Below are 24263 nucleotides of genomic sequence, written 5' to 3' on the forward strand. Positions count from 1 at the left end.
TCTAAGCGCGGACCTGGGGATCGAACCTGTGTTGCTCCGTGTCGTCTTGCTTCCAAGGTGAGCACGGTGCCGCTGAGCTATCCTCCCAGCACTTGTAAATCATTATTAATACCCCTCGTGAGTACGAAGAATGAGTTTGAGAAACTAGTGTCCACCCCCTTTCCCACCCACCCCAGCAAATTCTTCATTCAGCCTGCCCGTTAAATGGGTCTCCTTGAGAACATTTTTGACAATATGGCGCGCCCCATATTGTGTCCCCTTACGAACTGCCAAGAATGCTGCGCTCATCCACAAAAGCTCCAAATTTAAACTGGCTAATTGTCTTGGAAGATCTTTCCCCACTGTCACTGCAAAGATCTGGAACTCACTGCCGCTAGATCTTAGACTATTATATTAACCTGTCTTGCTGGTCCTGTACTTACATGTTGTCTCTGTCTTTGTTGGCGCTCTGATGCCTGCGGACCACGTACATTCCAACTCAGGAGGGTGCATGACTCAGTCATCAACTTCCTACCGGCCATCTATCCATCCTGCACATTTAAACAGCAACATACATCCTGTCCACAGAGTACAATTTTGTGCTTCTTGCAGGACTCGTTACTGTTTGAAATTATTTTTACCATAGAACCCCAAAACCAACTGCTTCCCTCACCCCCGCCACCCTCACCCCCAACCTGGCAGTGAGAGCCCCATCATTCCAGCCAGAACAAACCCAAAACAGTGAAAATGGGTAGCACAGAAACGCTAAGTGCAGCAACCAACCACCCCACCAACCAGGAGGCAAGGCCGCACCCGGACTTCCTACACAACAGTAAGACAAAACTGGACTGATTAATTACATGCTTGAACGCAGCGTTACTTCCACCCTGAGACCATACATATTGCATAAACTCAAAACAATCCTGTAAAGTAAAGGTTATAGAGCACAAATGCCATTCTCTGCATTGACTATGAAAAAAACTGTGCAGGGCTCCAATCTCAAAGGGATCAAAAGGTTGCAAATGCAACTTCGTGAGTTTTATCCTCGTTGATCACTCTTAGCATGGACACGTATAGTACTGCATATTGGAGACCTCTCTCCCGAAACTGGCGCTTCACAGCAGCAAATGATAGCCAGACTTTGTGCACTGCAGGGGTGAAATCTGGATAAAAGGAGACACTGGACCCTTCATAATGCAAATCTGGGATAGGATGGTTTCCTATTCTGCGCCCTGTCCGCAGGACACAGTTCCCTCTTCGTGGTCCGCCAGGCCACCCTCCATATCGCCATCACCACAACTGTTATTGCCTGAGTGCAGGCCTGAAGATTTCCTCTTAGGCAAAGGAGTTGGTTGTGAGAAGGAGAGCTTTGCCTGCTTTTTATTCCATTTTGCCATCCAGTCCACCAGCCGAAGGCCCTTTTTCGGGTCAACGAGTATAGTCGTCGCAGTGACGATGGGTGGTGCCCCGAAAGCCAGACACCAGGCCGGGAACCCTTTGCTAGTCCACTACCCACATGCACAAGGCAGGAGACGCCATCAGAGTCCCTTTGCGGGGTACCTGGGGCCAGGGTCCACTTAGCACCACAACGTTCCCACTCACCTCCAGGGGCCAAAAACCGACACAGGCATGCCTAATTTACACCAAAGGATGTCCAGCCAGCCGGGTATGCCAGTTCTGCAGGCTTGCAGTGGCTTAGATCACAGAGCCTCATGCGTGGGACCACCCCATGTAACTGCAGTCATCTCTCCTGGACCTCCACCCCACTGGCAGTGCACAAGTGCAGGGTCTGCCAACAGGTACCACTGACCACCATACCTAGCCCCTTTTGTCCCAACTGACCTTCTCTGGGCCACCATTCTTCGTGGTTTCAGAATGGCAGCAATCTCCCTCCAAGCCCCCAATCCAGACCCACTGACTGATCAGCTAGCGCCTCCCGCCGTCTACCTCAGCACTACCAGTCTCCTGGACTACGCAGGCTTACAGGATCGGATGGCCATAGAGGGCCCTGAATGTCTGCTCCCTGACGGGAGCTCCAATCCGGGGCAGGCACCTTCCGGAGTGTCGACTGGACCGATTCCTCAGCCACCACACACACCCACACCAGGCAGCCGAGAGCAAGCTCACCAGTCACCACAGCCGACCACACCGCAACCTATTCTCTCTGCACCTCTGTCCGGCCCCACCCTCAGTCCCACGCCACTCACTGATGCATTCCGCTTCGGCCCAGAGCCCATCCACTGAGGCCCCGACCAGGGAACTGCTACTATGCCCTCTCTGGCGCCACTGCTACGGTCCCTCAGGATTTCAACACAATATAAGAGTCGGACCCTCTGCCTCATGGTGGGCATGTATGCTTGCCTGACTGGAGGCCTCTGGCAGCTCCTGTTAGAACAAAGCTCAGCACAGAGCGGCCATCTAGGCCGGTGCCCCTTAGCATCTATGCTCCTGGCTTAACTTAAGTTAGAGAAAAGAAAGCTGACTCAAAGGTACAATTAGTCCACATGCATCCATAGAAAATGCACACACTGCTATACTGAAAAAATACACATTTTATATGTTACACACACAGCTTTGTGTTAGTAACACAGAGCTGACCAGTGGCTAAAGCCTGGGCTGGGACTTTGGGAGGCTGGCCTTAGGCGTGCATATACCTAGCGTAGTGTAAATTCTGAAGGACAATGATTTTCTTGATGTTACAGAAAACAGTTTAGTCCCATAGTGCAGAATGACCATTAAGTATTGCAGAAGACTATAGATTAGAAGCACAGTCACTACTGTATGTACCTTTTTCTGCGTGACTCATCCCAGTGATCAGAACATACCTTTTTAGAAGTGACTGCAAATCCATATTTATAATAATCAAAATACTCAAAGGAAATTCATGTATTTCATTGTAAATAAACTATAGTAACGTGAAAACACATAATGACTTTCATTTTCTTTCCTCAGATGTGTCGACTTGGACAGCACAAACCATTATGCAAGGTGCTACGTGATGGCGTTCTTAGAGTGGGAAAGACTGTTGCACAGAAGATCAGTGAGGAGCCAGTCAGTGAGTGGTTCAGCCAGTCCTGGAGTCCTGAGGAAACAGACAACTACTCCCGTCTCAAACTCTATGCACAAGTTTGCCAGCATCATCTAGGTATGTTAGGTTGCTTCACCAGGGCAGGTCTTGTACAGTTTGGAAGCTCCTTGCAAGACTATTTTCCTCCAGTCATAATGATAACATGCATAGAGGTTCTTCCAAAAACAAGACTAAAAGTAGGTTAAGTTTTGAGCAGAGGGGACTGGTTGACTGACCAGTACTGGGGGTTGGAGATGCAGTAGGAGGAGTTGGAGCAGAAAGTAGAAGCATGCATTGTACCGGATTCAGCCTAGCTGCCCTGTGGAGTGAGAGAGAGAAATTGGGTTGGATGAAAAGCATTCTATACACTTGTCCTTTAGTCCTCTTGAATTAACTCGATCTGGAGAAAACATCCCGCAGAGTGAGTGCGAAGTTTGATCCCAGAGCTATTCTATTGTATTATGTTTAATGAGATTAGATGGGGAAGAAAAATGCTGAGATCCAAACAGTAAAATGACACCATACCCAATCCCTTAATGGGCAAAGTGTCGTTAAATTAAATAAGTTGGAAGAAATGGACTAAGGCAGCACGTACTATAGACTGTTGTCATAGCTATTACTGTGGCAGAATTTGCATCTGAAATAGTGCTGAAGCTATTTACACAGTTTTATATAGAAGCGTATAGACTGCATACTTAATGTTTATGGCAGTAGATATTGTAGTGTTTCTACTCCTATGCCTTGTCCTCTTAAATCTCTGCTAATGGGTTAGCCACCACCTGGGGCTGGGTCCGAAACCTTAGACAGTGATACATTTTCAAAGCTCAAATGAAGCCAGTATACATGGCGACAAGGGTCACACCCTGCTCCAACCACCCTTCTTTGCCTGTCATGTGGCTTCCAGGCCTTAACTTCACCTGTTTGTGTGCTGCAAGACTTGGGATTCTTTTTTCTCCAAACATGCCCCTCAGTAGCATGCAGCCCCTTTGTTTCACCAATGCCATTTGTGAAAGTTCTACAAGCTGCCTTTTTCCTGCATTGACCCGCACATTAGCTGGATGGATGTCTTTTCTTTCCCTTCATTCACTTTGCCATGCATTCACTGAGTCGCATTTCATTCTCCATACGTTTTACTTCTCCGGTCTTTAACTTCCCCTAGTATTCACTTAGTCATTACAGGGGGAGATCTCCTCTGTGCCCCCCCCCCCTTGTTTTTCACCCCAGATTCTATCCCCCGACTATGCCGTGATCCAACCCTTGCCTTAAGCTAACCTTAACTACACACATTGCCTGTGAAGATACAAGCGTAGTAAAGACATGGAGAAGTAAATGTAGAACTAAGTAAATGTCTGGTGAAGTTAAGATTTGGTTACAGTAAGTGTAAAGTATGTTGTGTAGGCAATGTAAAGCGGGGGAATACCACTTGGCTTAATGTGTCTGGGTCCAAACCACTCTTGGATTCATTGCATCCTGTTTATTGCTTCTTCCAGTAGGGCTCTGCAGTCTACCCTAATGCCAGCCTCTGCGGCATCTTAACTTTCACGGAAGGGACGAGGCTGGTCAGCTTAGTATTCCTTTCTTATTCCTGCACCCCCACCCCATTTCCGCCATTCTCATGCAGTGTTCCTAGTATGGGACCAAACCTTACTTTGCAACAGCACTCATTTCAATAGCAGTGCCGGGGCGCATCCTTGGGCACATCCCCTGCAAAGGACCTCCCTCACGCATGCTCCAGTTCCCATCTGTCAGTCTCTTCATCGCACTCAAATGTCCTTTTACTTTGTGGACCTCCTGAGTCAATGCCAGCATAACTAGGTTCATATGTTTGCCTCAAGCTTCAGGACTCTTATCTAATGCTGATCTACACTTTTTTTGGGGGTGTCTCAGGCCAGATCACACAAGACTTTGCTCTTTATGCAATAATCATTAAGGCATTACATTTGTCGCTCTCTCACTGCTCTCACCTCTTCTTCCAGATACCACTGCTGATTTTGAAGACTTTTGTTTCCAAGTTGGTGTGTGCCTTTCTTTTCTTTGCAGGCACCTCAAACAGGTTAACATTACCAGTGGGTCCTAGAGTCAAGAGGGGCCTCTTTGACTGCTTGTACTGTGTTGCATAATGTGTTATGCTAAGGCTTGCACCAAGATGCCCTGAGGCCTTTGATTGAACTCCCGGAGGGGTTTTCACAGCCTAGTATCAGGACCGGGCCTGCTCCCATTGACTGACTTTGGTCCTAAGGCCTTGTTACAAAGAGCACCTAAGACAATGTCTGGCTCCTCAGGCCTATGTCTTAACTCTAGTCACCCCTCATCTAGCTCATACCCCTCCTCCCAGCCCTGTAAGCACTTTGGCCCTGCCCACCCATCCAATTCCCTCCCCAGGAGAAGATCTCTGGGACAAAAATGAGGAATGTAATTTAGGTTCCACATGTTAATGACCGCTCCATAAAGGTGGTAAGCCACTACTTCTTCCAGAAGTACCGAAGGCAGAAATCACACCTTTGGGCCCTAGGCCTGTCCCATCAGGGATCTAGGTTCCAGGGAACCACAGCATTAACCCCATAATATGGTGCATTTTCCTCTCTCAGGTAATGACAAAAGTAGTGTAGGAAGAAAAACCTCATCCATCATTAAGGCCTTGTATAAGAGGATCCTTAGTGATGAGGTTTTTGGAATTGCCAGAATCTCCTGTATGAAACGTCCATTCTGGCAGCAGTTCTCGCATCGAGATGCGAGAAACTGGGATACCACTGCAACCCAATGTTGTTCGAGGAGCAAACAATTTGCTGAACACTCTAATCCTCAACTAAAAGACCATAAAAAACAAGCTGCCAAATTTTGCATTTTGCAAGTTGAGAATCTGTCTGACATAAACCACTCTGTCTCATATCACAGTGATCTCTTCTACTCCAGCACACACTAGGGGTCAATCTAACTCCTCTCCTTCTGTGCATCCTGCTTAAGTCAAGGAGCAGAAAGCAATAGATGCATAGGAAAAAGATATACATGAGCAGTGCCCTTTATCTACAAGCCGAGCTAAGGCAGATGCAATTTTAGCACCTTCAATGGCTAACCTTGGAAGGACATTTCTGCGTTTTTCTGCTCTGTCCCTGGAACAAAAAGAACAGCTCCCGTCTGGTACAGCTGATGCTAAACAGGTTGTCCATGATATGCTGGAGGCTGCAGCTGGCCATGTTGCCTTAGCTGCCAGGAGCATGTGTTTCGGACTGTATGGCGAAACAGATTGCAGAGGACTACTCAGAAAGAGAGTCGGACAGCTACCGTTTGACCTTCAGTTATTTCATCCTACAACTGACAAAGACTTTCAAAGAAGGTCAAGACTAAATAGACACATAATTTGTTGCTGCTTCTAGCCAGCAGGGTTTCAGATAACACTCATATCAGGCCTCTATATCTTTTGAACCCAGATCACGGGACCAAAATGACAGATGAAATAGCTCATCAGGCACACCTTCAAGAAACCATCAGACAGATGAAAGGCTATTTTGCCATTATGACTTTCTCCTTGGAGAAGATCCAGCAACAATACCTTTTAAGGCCCAATGCCATTTGACCCAAGTGGGAAGCAGAACCTCACATTTCCCTGCCTGGAAATCAATAACCCATGAACATTCTTAATTGTCAGGAAAGGGATTCTGACTTCCCTTCCCAACTTTCTTCCCCCCTCACTCTTCCCCCTAACAACTTTCATCAAACCTTATCCAGGAAATGTCTAAATTACTTCAAATGAATGAAATAGAAATTACACCACCAGTGGCTTTGGATTATTATTATTCTCAATTATTTCCAGTTACAAAGATAAATAAGGGGATGGCAGACTATAATGGATTTTTTGTGTAAAGGTTTAGGATGGTCCCAGCAGCACAGATTATTGCTTTTCTTCAGTAGGGGTGACGGTTGTGTGCAGTAGTCTTACAGGATGCCTATGTGCACATTCTCAATTGGCCTCCACATTGCAAATAACTGTGATTCTCCATGATTACCCAGTGTTTCCGTTCAAAGTACGTCCATTGGGCCGGAGCTCTGTGCCCAGGGTTTATAGCATCGTACGGTATGGAGGCTGTCGTCCTTGATGTCTGAGTGGAATTCCACAACCAAGACTTTCTGCTCCCTTCTAATTACTCAGTTCTTTTTTTCTTTTTCAATGTTCCTTTGTTCTGGTATCTGGTTTTAATTTCAGGATATTTATTCTGACCCTGACCCAAAATCTAGAGCACATAGGTATAATTTGAGGAACCAGTTCATAGGGCCATTCCCCCTTCATGATGGTGTGGTCCATGCACATCCTGTACTCTCATGTACAATGTTGTGCAGGCCTCAGCTCTTCTATTTTAGTGAAGGTTGGGGATCACAGTATTTTAACTTCGTATGGTTCCTGTCGCCAGGTTACAAATGAAAAAGATGGAGCTTCATTTGGCAGTGAATTGAACTAAAGAGCCTCAACCACAGCCCATTCTACTCCTAATCTCTAATAGGGTTAAGTCTTAACTTTGGCGAATGGAAGAGGAAAATGCCACTTCCTTTGCCAATCCTTAAATCTTGAGCGTGATGGACTAATCTGCGAAGGCACAGACCTCTGAACATGTATCCCAACAATTATACATCCCGCTAGGGAATAAGACCAAGAGATATTTTGCAAGGATAACAGTTTATATAATATAAATGCCAGAAAAGCTCTCTGCTGCTCGAGAGCGCTCTGCCAAAAATTACACGGGCAGCATATTAAAAAGGGATAATGCATTATCAGTGACGAAATTACATAAGGCACAAAATGACATTGCTGGTTGGTGGGCCCATATAGCTCGGCCTGCTCCATAGGGGATGTCAGGTGCTAATTGGCTGCTGCTTCCCAGTTGATCTTGGTGCATATGGGTCAGTTGGGCTTCTACTTGTGGTGAAGGTCGAGTGACACGCTAGAAACATTCTATCTTATCGAAGCTAAACAACAGAAACCAATAATTTCTTGAAGGTAGCAGGCACCTGAACATCATATGAAAGGGGTATTCACAAGAATGGAGAATGATATATAGGGGTGTCGACCCCTGCATTTAAGACTTAGTTAATACCGCAGTTCCTGCACCCAAGGTTCTCCCTCGGGGTTTGATCTACCATTTACTTTCCCTGCTGCCTCATGATACTAGAAGACGATTGTTGCTATTAGAAAGATATACAGACGTTCAGGCTTTAGATCTGTGGCAGGCACTCTGGAATGGTCCAGATCAGAGGGCAGGAACGTATTATGTGAAGAGATAGGTTGCCAGCTCAACATGGTGGGTTGGGCTTTGGCCTGGTGTGTTGGGAGTCAGGGGTGTGCCGGCAGTTACGTGGAGATGGATGGACGCATGCTGGGGCCTGGTACTGTCTTGCGCTACTCGCAGAGCACATTCATGAAACTGATATTAGGTATTTTCAACATTTGAGAGGACAGGGGAAGGATGGACCTCCGTGGGAACGAGGCTCGTGCAGATCTGGCCTGGTGTGATTACTTGGCACCTCTGGGAGAGCTGAAAATGCGAGAGCCACAGCCCTCAGAGTGGCGGTTTTCAGCCTAGTACAAAATGGCATCCAGGCCCTAATACAAGATGTAGTGTTGGAGCGGGGGCATAGCTTCTATTATTCATCTAATTTTATACACTCTACGGCTCTTACATGTGCCCTCAAGGTGGGGGCTGCTCCCCCCTTAGCTGCAGATTGAGTTTATTCATTCGAGCTACGACTAGGGGCATGGGGGTAGGGCTGTTTTCTTACCAACATTCCCCCCTTTCGTTACTTCTACAGTAATGAATATCTTCCCCCCCCCCCCCGCATGTCTTCACTAGTTAGCCATTCTTGCTGCTTCCTCCTAAGCATGGCTACCTTTTATGGGCATCCATGCTCGGCATACACTTCTCAAACCTTCCCCACCTTGTGCATATTGTCCATGGGTACAGGTCATATATATACATTCCCCCATCGCCCGCCAGGTCCACCCATACTTCTCTAGTACTTCTCGAGGTCCGGTGGCTGTGCAATAGTTGTGAGATAGGTGTCCACTTCATCCCCTGTGTGGCATATAGCGACCATCCAATATTTAGGACCGTCACTCACTCCTGTCTTTACTTGTGCATCCTGTGTAGCATGAGGCACCTTTTTATTATTTCTATTGTCTATAGTCACCATCATCATTGCACCTTTAGGTACTGCTTTTAAACAGCATTGGAGACCCAACTGGCATACACAAAAATTAGCAAGATGAATACGATGATGGGGCTCAGCATTTTCATAATTGTTTGAGCCATGAGGGCACCCAGCCGAATGCCATGTTGATCCACTCGTGTTCCTGTACTCCCTCCTCCTTTTTCATTTTGACGTTTAGCTCGTGTTCTGCTATCACCACATGCAACAGTGTCCCATTTCCAGCATCTGCAGAATGTGTGAATTTGCAACATGTACTCGCAATCTTTTTGCAAACCCCGCCCTCTATAGCCATGAGGAGGTAGAGTACATATCTGTTCTGCATTGTCATCAGGCGAAGTTCTTAGTTCCACTTTGATGACGTTAAACCCTACTTCAGTGTCATTTGCCAGCTTGATCAGCTCCCTCATAACAATTTGGCATTCCCTCTCGTTTGAATGCTGGGCACAAGTGATGCAAAAAACATATCTGCTGAATTAAAAAGTTTATCCGAATGGATTGTGTCCTCCAAAGTATTCCACATCTTTGACATGTAATGTCCACAGTTGTGTTACTTCAGAAATTTTTCGCGAGAGAGCATCCTGCATTGATGGCATCAGGTTGATGTCCCTCGAAGGACTCAGTCGAGGGCGACGTCCCCGGATGTTTTAAATAGGACGCATGGCGCACGTAGCCTAAGTTCTGTTTTTTCCGCAAACTTGTTTGCTTCGGAGTCTCTGCGCACCTCATGTATTCCTCATGAATGTCTTCTTCTTCAACCCCTCTGACCCCGCGGTCTGGCTTTAAGGCTTGCCGGGACTGCAAGTCTAAGATGTCGATTACGGACCTGCATCGCATTTGTTTGTGGTGTCTGGGTGAGAGTCATGACACAGACTGTTCCAAATGCCAGTCGCTGATTGGTAAGGCCTTGCAGGAGCGTAAAGGGAAGTTACAGGTAGGTAGGGGTTCTAAACCCAGTAAGTCCCGTAAAGCTGCTAAGGGGATGTCCACGGACGATTCGAGGGGCAACTGTCCTCATCGGAAGGAGTCCCGGGGATCTCGGTCCTGGAGTGGTTCCCGCCATTCGTCCTCCTCGTCTCGGCATTCTCGGAAGCGCCATCACCGGTCACCTTCCCCGTCCTCCTCGGAGGATGCTGCCGTGAGGAAAGTGGCTTGTCCCACTAAGTCCTCGACACCGGAGGAATGGGCAGCCTTCTGGGAGCAGATGCTGGCAATTTTCGAATCCCAGGGCACAGATCATTCCGTGCCTTTGGAAGACTAGGGCAGGGAATGGGCTCAATCTGTGGCTCGTGTGCCTTCGGGCTCGGGTCCTCGGCGCAATTCTCACCGGGAACCTTCGAGGTCTTGTTCGGACAAGGTTCAGGTTGATCGCCAGAGACGTACTGCTTCCAGATCCCAGTCTTCATCCCTGGCAAAACCGCAGCAATCTGGTAAGGGCTCGAGGTCGGCGTCGACTCTGTCGGTGCTGTGTCTATCGGCGCCGTGTCCATCGGATACGGATGTCGAAGCTTTTCCTTCACACCAGCCCTTGGCCGTAATTTGCCGATGGAGGTCCCGGGTACTGTGGATCTTACAAGGAAGGCTATTTCCTAGTCTTTGATGCCTGTTAAGGATTCCAAACCCTCTTCTGTCCCAAGGCAAACGTTTTTTCTCCCTCTGGGTAATATCTATGAGGAGAGGTCAGATTTGAAATTTGACCCTGTTGTGCCTGATGTGGCTCCGGTCTGGAACGGGGACAGTCAATTGGAAGATTTACGCCAATCTCTTCATGATGTCAGTGGCTTGGAAACTTCTCCGGAGGTGGAGTTTGGCAGACCTGAGCCTGGGGCTCATGCTGAGTCATCCTATAGGAGACTGATGGCTAGGGTCACCGAGTATCTTGGTTGGTCTAGTCCTCCGGAAGCTTTTGTTCAGAATGATTTAACTGATATTTTGGATCAAGGTCTGTCCTCTGACCCAGTGTTAACTTTTCATTTGACGTTGCAGAAAAGGGTGGCGGCTGCCTGGCAGTCACCGGAATCTCTTCCGGCGGTTAACAAATCGTTAACTAAAAAATACCACCCTTCCAGTAGCGACCCCAGCTACCTTTCCTCTCACCCCACTCCCAAGAGTTTGGTGGTTCAGGCGGCTATGGCCACCTCGAGGCAGGCAGCGTACCCTGCCATCCCTCCTGATAGGGACGACAAACACTTCGATGGTTGGGCACACAAGGTGTTTTCTGCTGGGAGTACGGCGCTGAAGTCGGCCAACTCCACTTGTGCCTTAGCAAGATTTTCACACTCTGTGGAATTGTTTCTCTTGCGGCTGAGCATTTTCCCGAAGGGTAAGAAAGGGATGGGTTCCTTGCTCTCGTACAAGATGGCAAGGATGCAATGTGTGAATCCCTTCAGTCGGGATTGAACACGGCCGACAGTGTTAGCTGGTCCATGGCTGCGAGCACTGTTATACGCAGATTTGCGCGGTTGCAAAAGTGCGGTTTTGCTCCGGATGTGCAAGCCTGTCTTTTGAACATGCCCTTTCATGGCATTCATTTGTTTGTCGGCAAGGCTGGCGAAAGCCTTGAAAGGTTGCAGACCTCAAAAGCTGCTTCTAAATCTTTGAGCTTAGCTGTGCGTCAACCTCCGCCTTTTCATCCTACGGGACAGCAGTGAAGGGGAAGTTCCTTTTTGTTACTACTCCTCTTTTGGTACTACGAGTGGAGCCGCCAGTCAAAGGGGTCAAAGTAAAAGTACCCGTGGTGGTAGGGAAAATAGGGTTGCCAAAGCCACTAGGGCAGCTGCCTCTTTGCCTTCAGGCACTACCGCAGCCACTCCAAAACAACTATGAAGTCATGTTCCATTGTTCGCTGGTTGGGGCAGACTGTCTCAGCATCTTGAAGAATGGCGAGCTATTACTTCGGATGCGAGGGTTCTGGATACAATAGCCCATGGCTACTGCCTTCGCTTCCTCAAGCGGCCTCACGACAATCCACCGGGTAATGTCTCTCTTTAGCTTCCAGATCTTCTGCTTGTGCAGGAGATCTTGACCCTGCTAGTGAGAGGCGCTATAGAACTGGTGCCTGTAGCCGAGAGGAACAAGGGATGGTATTCCCCATATTTTTTGTTACCAAAGAAAGACAGGGGTTTGAGACCCATCTTGGACTTGCGTTGGTTGAACCAACATCTCAGGAAGGTTAAGTTCAAGATGGTCACTCTTTCTCAAGTCCTCCAGGCCCTTCGACATTGGTTGGTGTCTCTGGACCTGCAGGATGCTTACTTTCATGTCCCGATTCAACCAAAGCGCAAAGTTCCTGAGGTTTGCGGCTGGCAGCTTTCACTTAGTTTTGGGTCTTGCCATTCTTATTGACATCCGCTCCGATGGTCTTCACCAAGCTAATGGTGGTGATGGCTGCTTTTCTGAGGCGAGGGGTAGATTCACTTCTACCCCTACCTGGACAACTGGTTGATCCCTGTGCGTTCTCCCGAGCAAGAGATGGATCATCTCGGTCTCACCTGCTGCTCCATCCACTACACGTCCTTGGGGAAGTGATTCCTCGCCTCCCAAGGTGAGGGCTCATCACATTGTGCTGATGGTGGACAAATGTCAACATGCCCAGTGTCTCCCGGCTTTTGAATTCTTAAGGTTGCTCGGGATCATGGCATCCTGCATTTTTCTGGTGCCAGAGGCCAGGCTGAGGATGAGATCCCTGCAATGGGTCCTCAAGATGCAGTGGTCACAATTCTCAGGCAAGTCGTCGGATCCTGCTCAGATTCCACTCTTGGTCTCACATGATTTTCTGTGGTGGGCCAACGAGGGGAACCTGATGGAGGAGCCCGGCAACCGTGGCCGGAGGTGACCGTAGTAACGGACGCTTCCCTCACAGAATGGGGTGCTCATGCCGACGATTTGACCGCCAGCAGTCGTTGGTCTCTGTCTGAGTCCAAACTCCACATCAACCTGTTGGAGCTGCGGGCCATCAGGCTGGCCCTGAAGGCTTTTCTGCCATCTGTGCAGGGGAAGAGTGTCCTGATCGTGACGGACAACACAGGGGCCATGCATTACCTCAACAAAAAGGGGGTCGGGGGGTAGGGAACCTCCGGTTGTGCAGAGAGGCAATGCAGCTCTGGTTCTGGGCAATCCAGCAGGGAATATCGCACTCAGCAGTACATCAGGACGGAGAGGAGAATGCGGCGGCAGATGCTCTGAGCAGGCAGAGCACAGTCTCTCGCGACTGAGAGTTGGCTCAGGAAGTCCTTCTGCAGATCTTCGCCCTTTGGGGAACCCCACAAGTGGATCTCTTTGCGACCAGTGCCAACTGGAAGTGCTAGAGATTCTGCTCAAGGGAATTTCCTCAGAGAGGAGCATTAGGAGACACCTTTGTGGATTGGTCATTCCCACTTCTGTACGCATTTGCTCCAGTCCCAGTCATTCCTCAAGTGTTAAGGAGGTTGCGGAGGTTCGGATCACACATGATCGTCATTGCTCCGGATTGGGCCAGGAGAGCGTGGTACCGGACCTTCTAGAAATGTCCATCTGCCCTCCATGCCGTCTTCCCTACCGAAAGAATCTTCTCTCGCCCGAGCGGGGTTGGGTTCTCCATCCAGAGGTCAAGACTCTCAACCTGCATGCTTGGTATCTGAAAGGTTGAGATATAAGGATTGGGACCTCCTGGATGATGTGATGGAGGTGTTGCTTTCGGCCAGGCAGCCTGCAACCAAATCCCTGTACCGTTGGCGTAGGTTTTGCGACTGGTGCAGAGTACAAAATGTCGATCCTTTTCAGTGTTCCATTCCCATAGTTCTGTCTTTCTTGCTTACTTTTGCCCCACAGGGGCCTTCAAGTGGGGTACCATTAAAGGTTACCTGGCGGCGCTGTCTACCTTCAAGCGCGCGTCTCAAGAATGTTCTTATTTTAAGATTCCATTGATTTCCCAATTTCTAAAAGGGCTTGCTAATGTGTTCCCGCTGTCCCCGTTTCAGGTGCCGGTTTGCGATCTGAATTTGCTCTTGAAATTCCTATTTGGGTGCTCCATTTGAGCTTTTGCACTCTTGTCCTTTGAGACTTTTGTCTTTCAAGACAGTTTTCTTGGTTGCGGTTACATCCTATCGCAGAGTGAGTGAATTGCAGGCACTTTCATCTAAGCCACCCTTTACTGTGTTGCACAAGGATAGGGGTGTTTGTTAGGCAGAATCCTGTGCAGTGCCCTTTGGGACCACTACACACAATTAAGACTACAAATGACAATAGAAGTTCATCTTTGGTACAAGCCTGTACTACACTGTTAAAGTGGTAGGAGTAGCTGAGCAGCCAGACTTATCTCAAGAGAAAATGAGCAGTAGTAGAGTTTACATAAATGACCACAGTTACTGTGATTTAAGTAAACACTGACTCAAGGTTTTTGGTTAAAGTAAAAGTACATTTATTTTTGACCATCTGTTTGCAAAACACTTCACTTCTATTAAATTAGAACCACTCGAAAAATACACTACACACAACCAATTCATTTTGGTTAGGGCAACTCAAGGTAAGTACCTTCTGATTTGACGGACCGGTGTTGTGGAACAAAAGAAGTTACCGAGAATACATATGCAATCACTTTTTGACAGTAATGACAGTTCAGTCTTACTAAAGATACACGTATCCGAGGAAAGAAATGTTACCGGGGTAAACCCACACTTAGCAGTTGAGTTAACCAAAGAGAGTTGGGGGCAAAAATCATCAGCAATACTTTTGTCAAGGCAGACAGAATCAGAGAACACTTTCTAACCCGAAGATAAGTCAATAGGCCTGCGCCAGTGTTGGGTGGTACAGGGTTCCTGTTGTCGAGGATCACAGTCAGATAGTTCAAGATTCAGTGATGCCAGGAGTACTTAGATATTGTCAAAAGAGGAAGCAAAGTTATAAGGAGGAGAGAAGACAAGGACGAGCCTTTATACGAGGAGAAAAGGGGGTTCACTCTAGTTCATCTAAGTCAGACACAGTACCTTATTCTCTGATGAACCTGGTGCCACGGCAGTTGTTCCTGGTAGTTTCCCGCAGACACACAGTTCCTGGCTCTTCAGTCGTGGGGACAAGGACGACGTCTGGAGTGAGCTGCACTACCCAGGGATGAGGCCAGCTGCAGCGACAGTGAATAAAAGGTGTGCTCCTTCAAAACAGGAGAGACTCTTCAGATGGCTATCCGGACCACTACAGCAGTGTGCAGTGATTTCGAACCCGAAGAGGATCCTCTGGCTGTGGAAGATGAGCTGGTTGACTCCACCAGGCACAAGGGAAGAATACTCGGGACTGGATTTTCTCTGGTCGTTGAAGGGTAGATGGCTCAAGACTGCAGCAGGGCTTCACCGGGACTTGGTAGTTGCAGGAGCCGTCGTCTTCTCCGCTTCTCTTCGGTTCCTTGCAGTTCCAGTGGCGACTCTGACTTCCAGCCCAAGAGTCCTGCCTTTTATGCGAAAATCCCCCATTCACACAGCCTGGCTGTCAATCATGCAGCAGGGGGGTTGCCCGGACAACCACCTCAGCCAATCATGACAAAGTGCGACTTGGGTTTCCTAGGATACCCTGTGCAGGGGGTGACTACGCCCCTCCCTCACATTCAGCCCACCTAGACACCCAGGCGCGAAGAGGAGGGCTTCTTTGCAGAAGCCCGCCAAAAGACGGTGAACAAAGAAGGCAAACTTGGTTTGCCGCGCAAAGTAAAACACAAGAAGGACTTTAACAAAAAGAAATGGCGAATAAACCCGACCGGGGCCAAAAGAAAGAGCATTTGGTCAAGCGGGTTTATGTTCGAGGCTAATATAATAGCCTGGAACAATACCACGTTCATATAATATAATCACGGTAGAAAAGTTAGGGTAGATACCACTGCCACCAGCCAAGTCTAAATGTTAAAAGAGCAAAACAAAGCTCAGAGAGGCACAGACTAAAAGGGATAGTAATTAACCCTTTCCAGTACTCCATGTAAGATGGGGGTGTACTGGGTCTGTAGTTTTAAATGACTACATAAAGTTAATGGCAACTTTACATTTTTCTGGGGGACAGTAGTCAGCCCCAGAAAAATTTAGTCAGGGGGAAGTCTCAAAGACAACCCTGTGTTACTGCACTGAGGGGGCGGTGTAACACACACAAAAAGTGGGGCTCATGGAGTGGTGTGCTCCAGAGACCAAGATCACACAAACAATAGAAATACACATGACAAAACACTTGTAAGAGTGGGAATAGGGATTCAAGATGGCCGCCGGCAGCGAGTAGACGTGCCGACGGCCGCTCCCAAATCCTGAGGCCCTCTATCGGGACCCACCACCCGCCGAGGGAAACCGGCAGCTGATGAGAAGCGGTGCTGCGTTGGCGAGGCTGTGCGGCGTGAGACACCAGGTGCCGCGGATCCGGGTCCAGTACAGCGGCGGTGGCGTGTGCTGGCAGCCGCGGACGAGCGTCTCCGCCTGCGGCGAAGAGAGCCGGCGACCAGTCCTTGGCGGGTGAGAGTGCCCCCGGCGTAGGGGGAGGGGCAGGCCTGCCCCCAGTATCTGCCCCCCGCCCACCCCCCGGAGGGCAGTAGCGGCGATTGGAGGGCGTCCCCGTGCGAGCGGGACAGCCCGACGCGGTCCCGCGGCCCGGGAGCACTCGTTGGAGAAAGTGGGCTGCCCGAGACCTGGACTGCCCTACGGTGAGAAGTGCTGCCGGATTCCCCCAACGGCCCAGAGGCGCGGCGATGTGAAGAGGCGCCGGAGTGGAGTGCCGGGCTCCCGAGTAGGTGGGGAGCGGGCAAGACTTTGGGGGGGGTGAGGATTGGAGGTGACCCCCCTCTTGGCCCGCTCCGGACGGTAGGGGGCGGCCTGACTGGTTCGGCTGCCCTCAGGAGAGAAAACAAGGTGGGAGAACGGACTTCTGCGGGACCTGACCTGGTGCGTGACCCGAGGAGGGGGGGTCCCGGGAGAGTTGTATACCGGGCTCCTTCCCCACCCTGACGGCCACGGAGCTCCCCTGGAGATAGCTGCTTTGGTAGAGGAGCTGAGCTGGGGTTTGGGACCCCCTGGCTGTGACAACCCCAGGAGGGGGGACCCTACTGACACCGCTCGCAGTAATTACTGCCCCCACTGGGGGATTGGCTGTGGAGGGGAAGCGCTCACAGCGCTTTGAGAGGGACTTGGTGTGTGCAGTGATCTGCCTGGGAGGGGGCGGACTTCCTTCTCCCGCGTCGGCGGGCCTCTCAGAAGTGCGAAGGAGCTGATGCCCCCCAAGCCTAGGAGTAGAGCGTTGCGCTCCAGCCAGCGGTCGGGGGACCCCCCCTGGTACCCTCCCCTCCATGTGGTCGGCGATGGAAGGCACGAGCAATGATGGGGCGGCTAATGGGCATCATAACATGCACGCGGCCCATGAAGAGGCTGGGAGCCGGGAACCTCTGACGAGGGGGGACTTCAAGGGTGAGATGCATGCCCTAAGCGAGACTTTAGCCAGAACCTTTCAGGATCAGTTTCAGCTTCTGCGATCCGATTTGAATACGGCCTGGGGGAGCTGAAACAGGAGGTGGCCCACCTGGGGGAAAGAACGGACACACTGGAGAGGAGCCTGCAGGAAGTGGAAAAGGATGGAACGGCCAACGGGGAGGCTGTTTATCACCTGGACCTAGCGACTCGCAACCTAGAAATTCAACTGGAGGACCTCGAAAATAGGTCGAGACGGATCAATATTAGAGTTAAACTTTTGCGGCGTCGGTGGCGGACAGGGACCTGAAGGGAGAAGTTCAGAGAATTTTCATGGACTTGCTGGGCGAGGAGGACCCCGAGGCAATAGAGCTGGACAGGGTGCACAGAGTGGGCCGGCTCGTTCGCGGCCCTGACGCTAGACCCCGGGATGTTCTGGCTGCGTTTGCGCGCTACGCCCAAAAGAAGGCGGTGCTGCGTGCTGCAAGACGCTGTGAACCGGTCCAATATAAGGGCCAGGAGATCACTCTGTTTCAGAATCTGGCGAACAGTACCCTACTGAAAAGGAGGGCCATGCGACCTGTCCTCAGAGAACTCGCTAGGAAAAACGTCAGGTACAGGTGGACTTTCCCATTCGGGCGGGTGTTCGAGTGGGAGGGTGTTCAAAGGAGGGCCACTTCTCTGCAGGAGGCGGCTGCGGTCATCCACCTTGATCTAGAGGGAGAGGGGGGGGGGCGCTGGGGGAGCCCACTCGACCCAGTCGATTCAAGGAGACAGGGTCAGACCTTGGGCTTGGTCGACCGTGGGGGATAAAGCAAGGAAGAAAAGGGCACGAAGGCGGCCGCAGCAGGGAGGGGGGGGGGCGCTCAAGGAGGGGAAGAGGAGAGGGAATCCGGATTAGGATGATTCTGGAGATATGAACTAGGATGAAATACTAAAAGGGGGTGGTGGGATGTTGGCTATTAGTGGAGTTGGGAGGGGAGCGGAGGAGCACTTCTTGGATTGTGCAAGGACAAGTGAGTCCGGGGGTGTGTGGGGGGTTTTCAGTCCGCCCTCCCAACCAAGTTGGGGTTGGGAGGGCGAAGGATTGGGAAGGGGAGGGCTATTCTTTGGGCAGAGGGGGAAGAGGGATTGGAAGGGGGGGGCGGGAGGTTTGATTGGTGGTCACAGCACCCAACAGGGAAGCGATGCCCAGCGGTTCCGGGGGCGCGGGCGAGTGTGGAGGAGTGGGGTGGGGACTGGGGTCCCGTTCCAGACAGGAAGTGGGGGATGGTGGCCAGATGCCATCCTGAGCCTCTGGGGGGGTCACCCGGTAACGGCACAATATCCCCGCATGATATATTTAAGTGGCAAACACATAATGTGAGGGGGCTGAACTCCCCCCTTAGCGCATGAAGCTGGAACAATTTGTTAGGTCTCACAAGCCAGATGTGTTGGCATTGCAGGAGACTCACCTGAGGTGGGGGGGGGGGGGGGGATCAGGCGCGGCTGTGTCTTAAGGGTTTTCCCCTGATATGGTTCGCGTCTGGCCCTATGAAGAGGGGGGGGTGTAGCCCTTGCCTTTGGAAGGAGTATTGACTTTAAGCTGCAGGAGGTTCTCAGGGATAGTAACGGGAGATACGTGGTGGTAAGGGGGACTATAATGGATTCTTGTTACACCGTTGCGTCTATATCAAGACCAGTTCTTACGAGATACCCTGAGCATCATCGAGAATTTCGCCGGAGCCAGGTGATTTTGATGGGGGACTTCAATTTGGCCTGGGATAGGGCTGGAGACCGCTCTGGACGCGGAGAGGGGTGGGGGGGTAGCGTGGCCTCCCCCCAACTGAGGGAAAGATGGGCAGGGGCTGGCCTCTGCGATGTTTGGCGCTTGCTGCGAGGAGGCGAGGAGGGATTCACATTCCTGTCTGATGTTCACAAGACACAATCCCAAATTGATTATATTTGGATTTCCTCCAGTCTAATGGGAGGGGTGGATTCGGTGGAGGTGGGCCCTCTAGGAATTGCCGATCATAGAATAGTACAAATGGACCTGAGGCTGGGGAGGCGCAGGCCCGGGGTGTGGGGGTGTGAATTCCCGGGGGAGCTTCTAAGGGACCCGGTGATATGCAAAGAGCTGGACGACAGGATTCAGGGCTTCTTTGTGCGAAACACGGCCACGGACACGAGTTTGAACACTAGGTGGGATGCTTTTAAGGCTACCTTGAGAGGGGGACCTCATCGCCTTGAAGGCGGAGAGGACTAAACGATTGAGGGAGCTGGAGATCCAGCTAGAACGGGAGGTGGAGGAGGCTACAGCCCAACTGCGGGAAACCCCCACGAGGAAGGTCTTTAAGGCGTATAGGTTGGCAGAGGGTCAACTAGGGATTCTGAGAAATAAGAAGGCGGAAGAAGCCATGCTGAGGGCGAGGCAAACCTTTTACGCTAAAGCCAATAAAGCAGGCCCTCTCCTAGCCCGCCTCTTGAGGGGACAAAGGGAACAGAGGGTAATCATGGCCCTTAGAGACCAAGGGGATGGGCGACTTACCCGTGCTGAAGAGATAAAGGAGAGAGTAGTCGAGTTTTATGAGGCCCTTTACTCCTCTCAGGGACCGGCCCCTCTCCCGCAGAGGGAGTTCTTGGGGAACTTGCCCCTTCCGCTGGTTTCCAGGGAGGTTGCAGAGGAGCTGGGCCGACCTATCATTGAGGATGAAGTGAGATCAATTATTGTCTCCCTCCCCCGGAACAAGGCTCCCAGCCCGGATGGCTACCCTGCCTCGTTTTATAAAGCATTTTCCCACCTTTTGGTCCCACAACTGACGCAGTTATTCAACTCGTTTTGCGCTGAGGGCGGAATCACCCCGGCGATGGAGGAGGCCAAGATCACCCTTATTCACAAGGTTTGGAAGGACCTGGAGGAATGAACCTCTTATCGCCCTATCGCTCTTATCAATACAGAGGCAAAAATCTTCACAAAGATCCTGGCAAGGCGCCTAGAGAAGCATCTTCCCTCTCTGATTCACCAAGACCAGTCGGGTTTTGTAGTGGGACGGCAAACCGCTGATAACATTAGGAGGCTGCCGCATTTAGTAGAAAAGTCCCGTAAGACACCCACCCCGGCGATCCTCTTGGCGCTAGATGCCGAGAAGGCGTTTGACTGGGTGGAGTGGTCGTTCCTATTCCAGGTGATGGAGAAAATGGGGCTAGGGGGAAGGATTCATTAACCTGGTTGCTGCAAACTATAAAAACCCCACGTCCCGCATCCTAATTAACGGGGAGATGTCCCGGTCTTTTAGGCTTCGGAGGGGGGACAAAACAGGGGTGCCCCCTTTCCCCGTTAGTGTACGCCATTTACTTAGAAACACTTCTGTTGGCGATACGCCAGACAGCGGAAATCACTGGGATTCCCTTCGGAGGGGGGCAGCATAAAGTAGCGGCCTTCGCCGATGATATGCTGCTCACACTGACCAAGCAAAGAGAATCTCTCCCAGCCTGCGTAGCGCTGCTATCTACTTTTGGAGAAGTTTCGGGCTTGCGGGTTAAATTCCAGAAGTCTGAGCTGATGAATCCCTCGCTGGGTGGAGAGGAGGCGAGGGAGGTGAGGGAGTTGTCCCCATTCAAGTGGAGCCCCTCTGGGTTACGGTACCTAGGAGTGAGGATCACCCCCTTACTGGCCGGTTGGTACGGCGCAAATTACGAGCCGGCTCTCTTAGCCATTAAAAAAGATCTACGGAGGTGGGGTTCTCTCCCTGTTTCTTGGCTGGGCAGGGTGCTGTTCTTAGGCTGGTGATACTCCCCTGGCTGCTCTACCTTTTCCAGGCCATCCCGTTGAGGGTCCCGGAGAGCTTCTTTCAGAGGCTGGATAGGTTGATAAGGGGTTTTGTGTGGAAGGGGAGGGTCTCGCGACTATCCAGACAGCCTTTAATGACCTCCAGGGAGAGAGGGGGCCTGGCCTTCCCCGATTTTCGTCGCTATCATGACGCGGCACAGCTCAGGATAATCAAAGAATGGTTTTCGAAAGATTACTTGAAGCATTGGGTGAAGATGGACAGAGCAGTGGCTCGGCATCATCTGGGGGAGGTTCTCTGGCTCCCGCGACGGTTTTGACCTCCGCACCTCTATTGAGCGATATTACGAAAAGCGTAGCGGATAGCTGGGATCGGGCTGTAGGGAAGTGGGGGGACCACGACTTTTCCATCACCGTTCACCCCTATTTTTCAGAATGGGGATTTCACTCCGGGAATGGAGGGTGGAGCGTTTTGGGTCTGGGAGGAGGGGGGGGTTGCAAGACCTTGAGGGACATGTTCATTGGAGATAGAGTGAAAACATTTGAGGAATGCAAAAAAGAGTTTAGTTTGGGAGAGAGGGAGAGGCATCAGTATTTCCAAATTAGGCATTGGGTGATGTCTCCGGTCATAAGGCGGGCGGCGACTAGGGATCTAACCCACTTTGAAAAGTTCCTAACATCCCATGAGGGCTCTAAGGGCCTTATCTCAGCCTTGTATAAGCAGTTAGAGAAAGGCCGCCCGTGCACGGGTTGGGCATATATGGCTGACTGGGAGCGGCATTCGGGCGTCCGAATGGACCAGACGGACTGGGAGAGACTGTGGGCACGGATCCCCAGGATCGCGAAGGCCATCCAGGTGCGGGAGGTTTGGTATAAGTGCATGATGGGTTGGCATTACACCCCCACCCATCTTCATGCAATGTACCCTGCTATCCCGGGGGAGTGTTGGAGGGGGTGCGGGGAGAGGGGCACGGCCCCACATATATGGTGGGATTGTCCCGTCATCTAACCTTTCTGGGACGGAATTAAATGGGCCACAGCCCAAGCATTGGGGGGGGGGGTGCCATTTGGGATCCTTGGGAGATTTTGCTGGGGAAGAGTGGGTTGGAGGGGGAGGGCGTAGGAAACGAGCGCACTAAGGCGTCAGTGATATTCACCTTGGCGGCGATTACCCTCATTGCGCAGAGGTGGAAGGGGGGCCGCGATCCCTACGGAGCAAGACTGGCTGAGGAAAATGTGGGACATTGTTGCGCTAGAGTGGGCCACATATGCCGCGGATAATAAACTGGAGTCCTTCCGCGCAGACTGGGGAGAGACCTTGGAATACTTAAAGGGGGACTTCCGAAAACAATGGTGCCCGCAAAGACTTAAACTCCTGGACATCTTCGGTTGAGAACTCAAGGGAGAAAGGCGGCTGCGAAGTGAGGCTCTTGGGTGCTGTGGTACGGGGGGGTGAGGGGTTTGTTTGATTCTTTCCTCTTTCTATGTTTATCTTCTTGTCATTGTCGACCTTTATTTGCTTTTCGTAGCTATCGCAATAATAATAAAAAGAAGTTTAAAGAAAAAAAAAAAAGAGTGGGAATAGGCTCACACTCTTACCAAGTGGAAAAAATAAAGTAAACTCTAGAAAACCAGCAAAGCTGCTGGGGCACTCACTAGGTGAAGGAAATAAACCATAGAATGAGAATTCTCACTAACGGTGTACTGGGTACGTCCATCCTTTCCACCTAACGTAGTGTCTGAGTTTCATCTGAGCCAGAAAGTGGTACTTCCTGCTTTCTATCCTCCTCCACATCCTGGTAAGGAAGAGGAGCGACTCCATATGTTGGACCCTAGGAGAGCTCTGAGCTTTTATATATGTAGGATGTCCAGGGTTAGAGTGGGCGATCAACTCTTTGTGGGGTATGCTGGACACCGATTGGGCCAGGCTGTTACCAAACAGACCTTATCCAGGTGGATTATCCTCACCATTACTGAATGTTACAGATTGGCGGGTAAGGACCCACCTGAAGGGTTGCAAGCATTCCACTAGGGGCATGGCAACTTCCACACCCCTGCAGCGGGGAGTTCGTATTAGGAATATTTGTGACGCAGCGACATGGGCTTTGATCCACACCTTTGTCAAATATTACTCCTTGGCTATGCTCCTTGGTCAAGATATGGCCTTTGGTAAAGCAGTTCTTTATTCGGCCATCTGATTGGGTATTATAAATTCTTTTCCATCCTCCATTTCCTGATACTGCTTTGGGAGTCTGTCAAAAATGTGGAATATGTTGGAGGACACAATACATTCGAAGAACCAAGTTACTTACCAACTGGTAACATTCTTGCGACTGGATGTTCCTCCAACGTATTCCACATCTCGCTCCCAGCCTGCCCCCCTTGAGAATTTCCTATGCTGTTTCAGTTTACGTTCCCTCAAGGCTATGTGCAGTCAAGGAGGCATTGTGCACAAGCATGTCACACGTTATGGAGGAAAAATCCGGTGACGTCGCCACCGACGGAGGCCTTCGAGGGACATCAACCCGACGCAGGACGCCCTCTGCCGAAAAATTTCAGAAGTAACACAGCTGTGGATATTACATGTCAAAGATGTGGAATACGTTGGAGGAACATCCAGTCGAAAGAACGTTACCAGTTGGTAAGTAACTTGTTCTACTCATTTGGTATTTGGGCAAGTAGATCAGATGATTTTTGGGAAAAGTAGTTTTGAGGATCGCTTTTTCCTGAACAGGTGGTCGTTCTGCTCTTCTTCTGGGAGTATTCAGAAGGGTTTACCTACAGTATTTCGAATGAAATTTTTTTCGAATGCCATAATGTCTAAATCATTTCGCCGAAAAAAAAAAATTCGAAT

General features: G+C 50.4%; 1 protein-coding gene across 1 annotated transcript in view; it reads left to right on the forward strand.

Annotated features, from left to right (window-relative positions):
• The window catches only part of MED13L (mediator complex subunit 13L), a 2324591-nt gene that overhangs the window by 1870560 nt on the left and 429768 nt on the right, over positions 1-24263 (forward strand). The window contains exon 20 of the mRNA XM_069619219.1: positions 2932-3124. Within this exon, the coding sequence (XP_069475320.1) occupies positions 2932-3124 (193 nt within the window). The remainder of the gene's footprint in view (positions 1-2931; positions 3125-24263) is intronic.

Source organism: Ambystoma mexicanum, chromosome 10 (assembly GCF_040938575.1).
Source record: "Ambystoma mexicanum isolate Mex_15411 chromosome 10, UKY_AmexF1_1, whole genome shotgun sequence".
In the NCBI taxonomy this organism is placed as follows: domain Eukaryota; kingdom Metazoa; phylum Chordata; class Amphibia; order Caudata; family Ambystomatidae; genus Ambystoma; species Ambystoma mexicanum.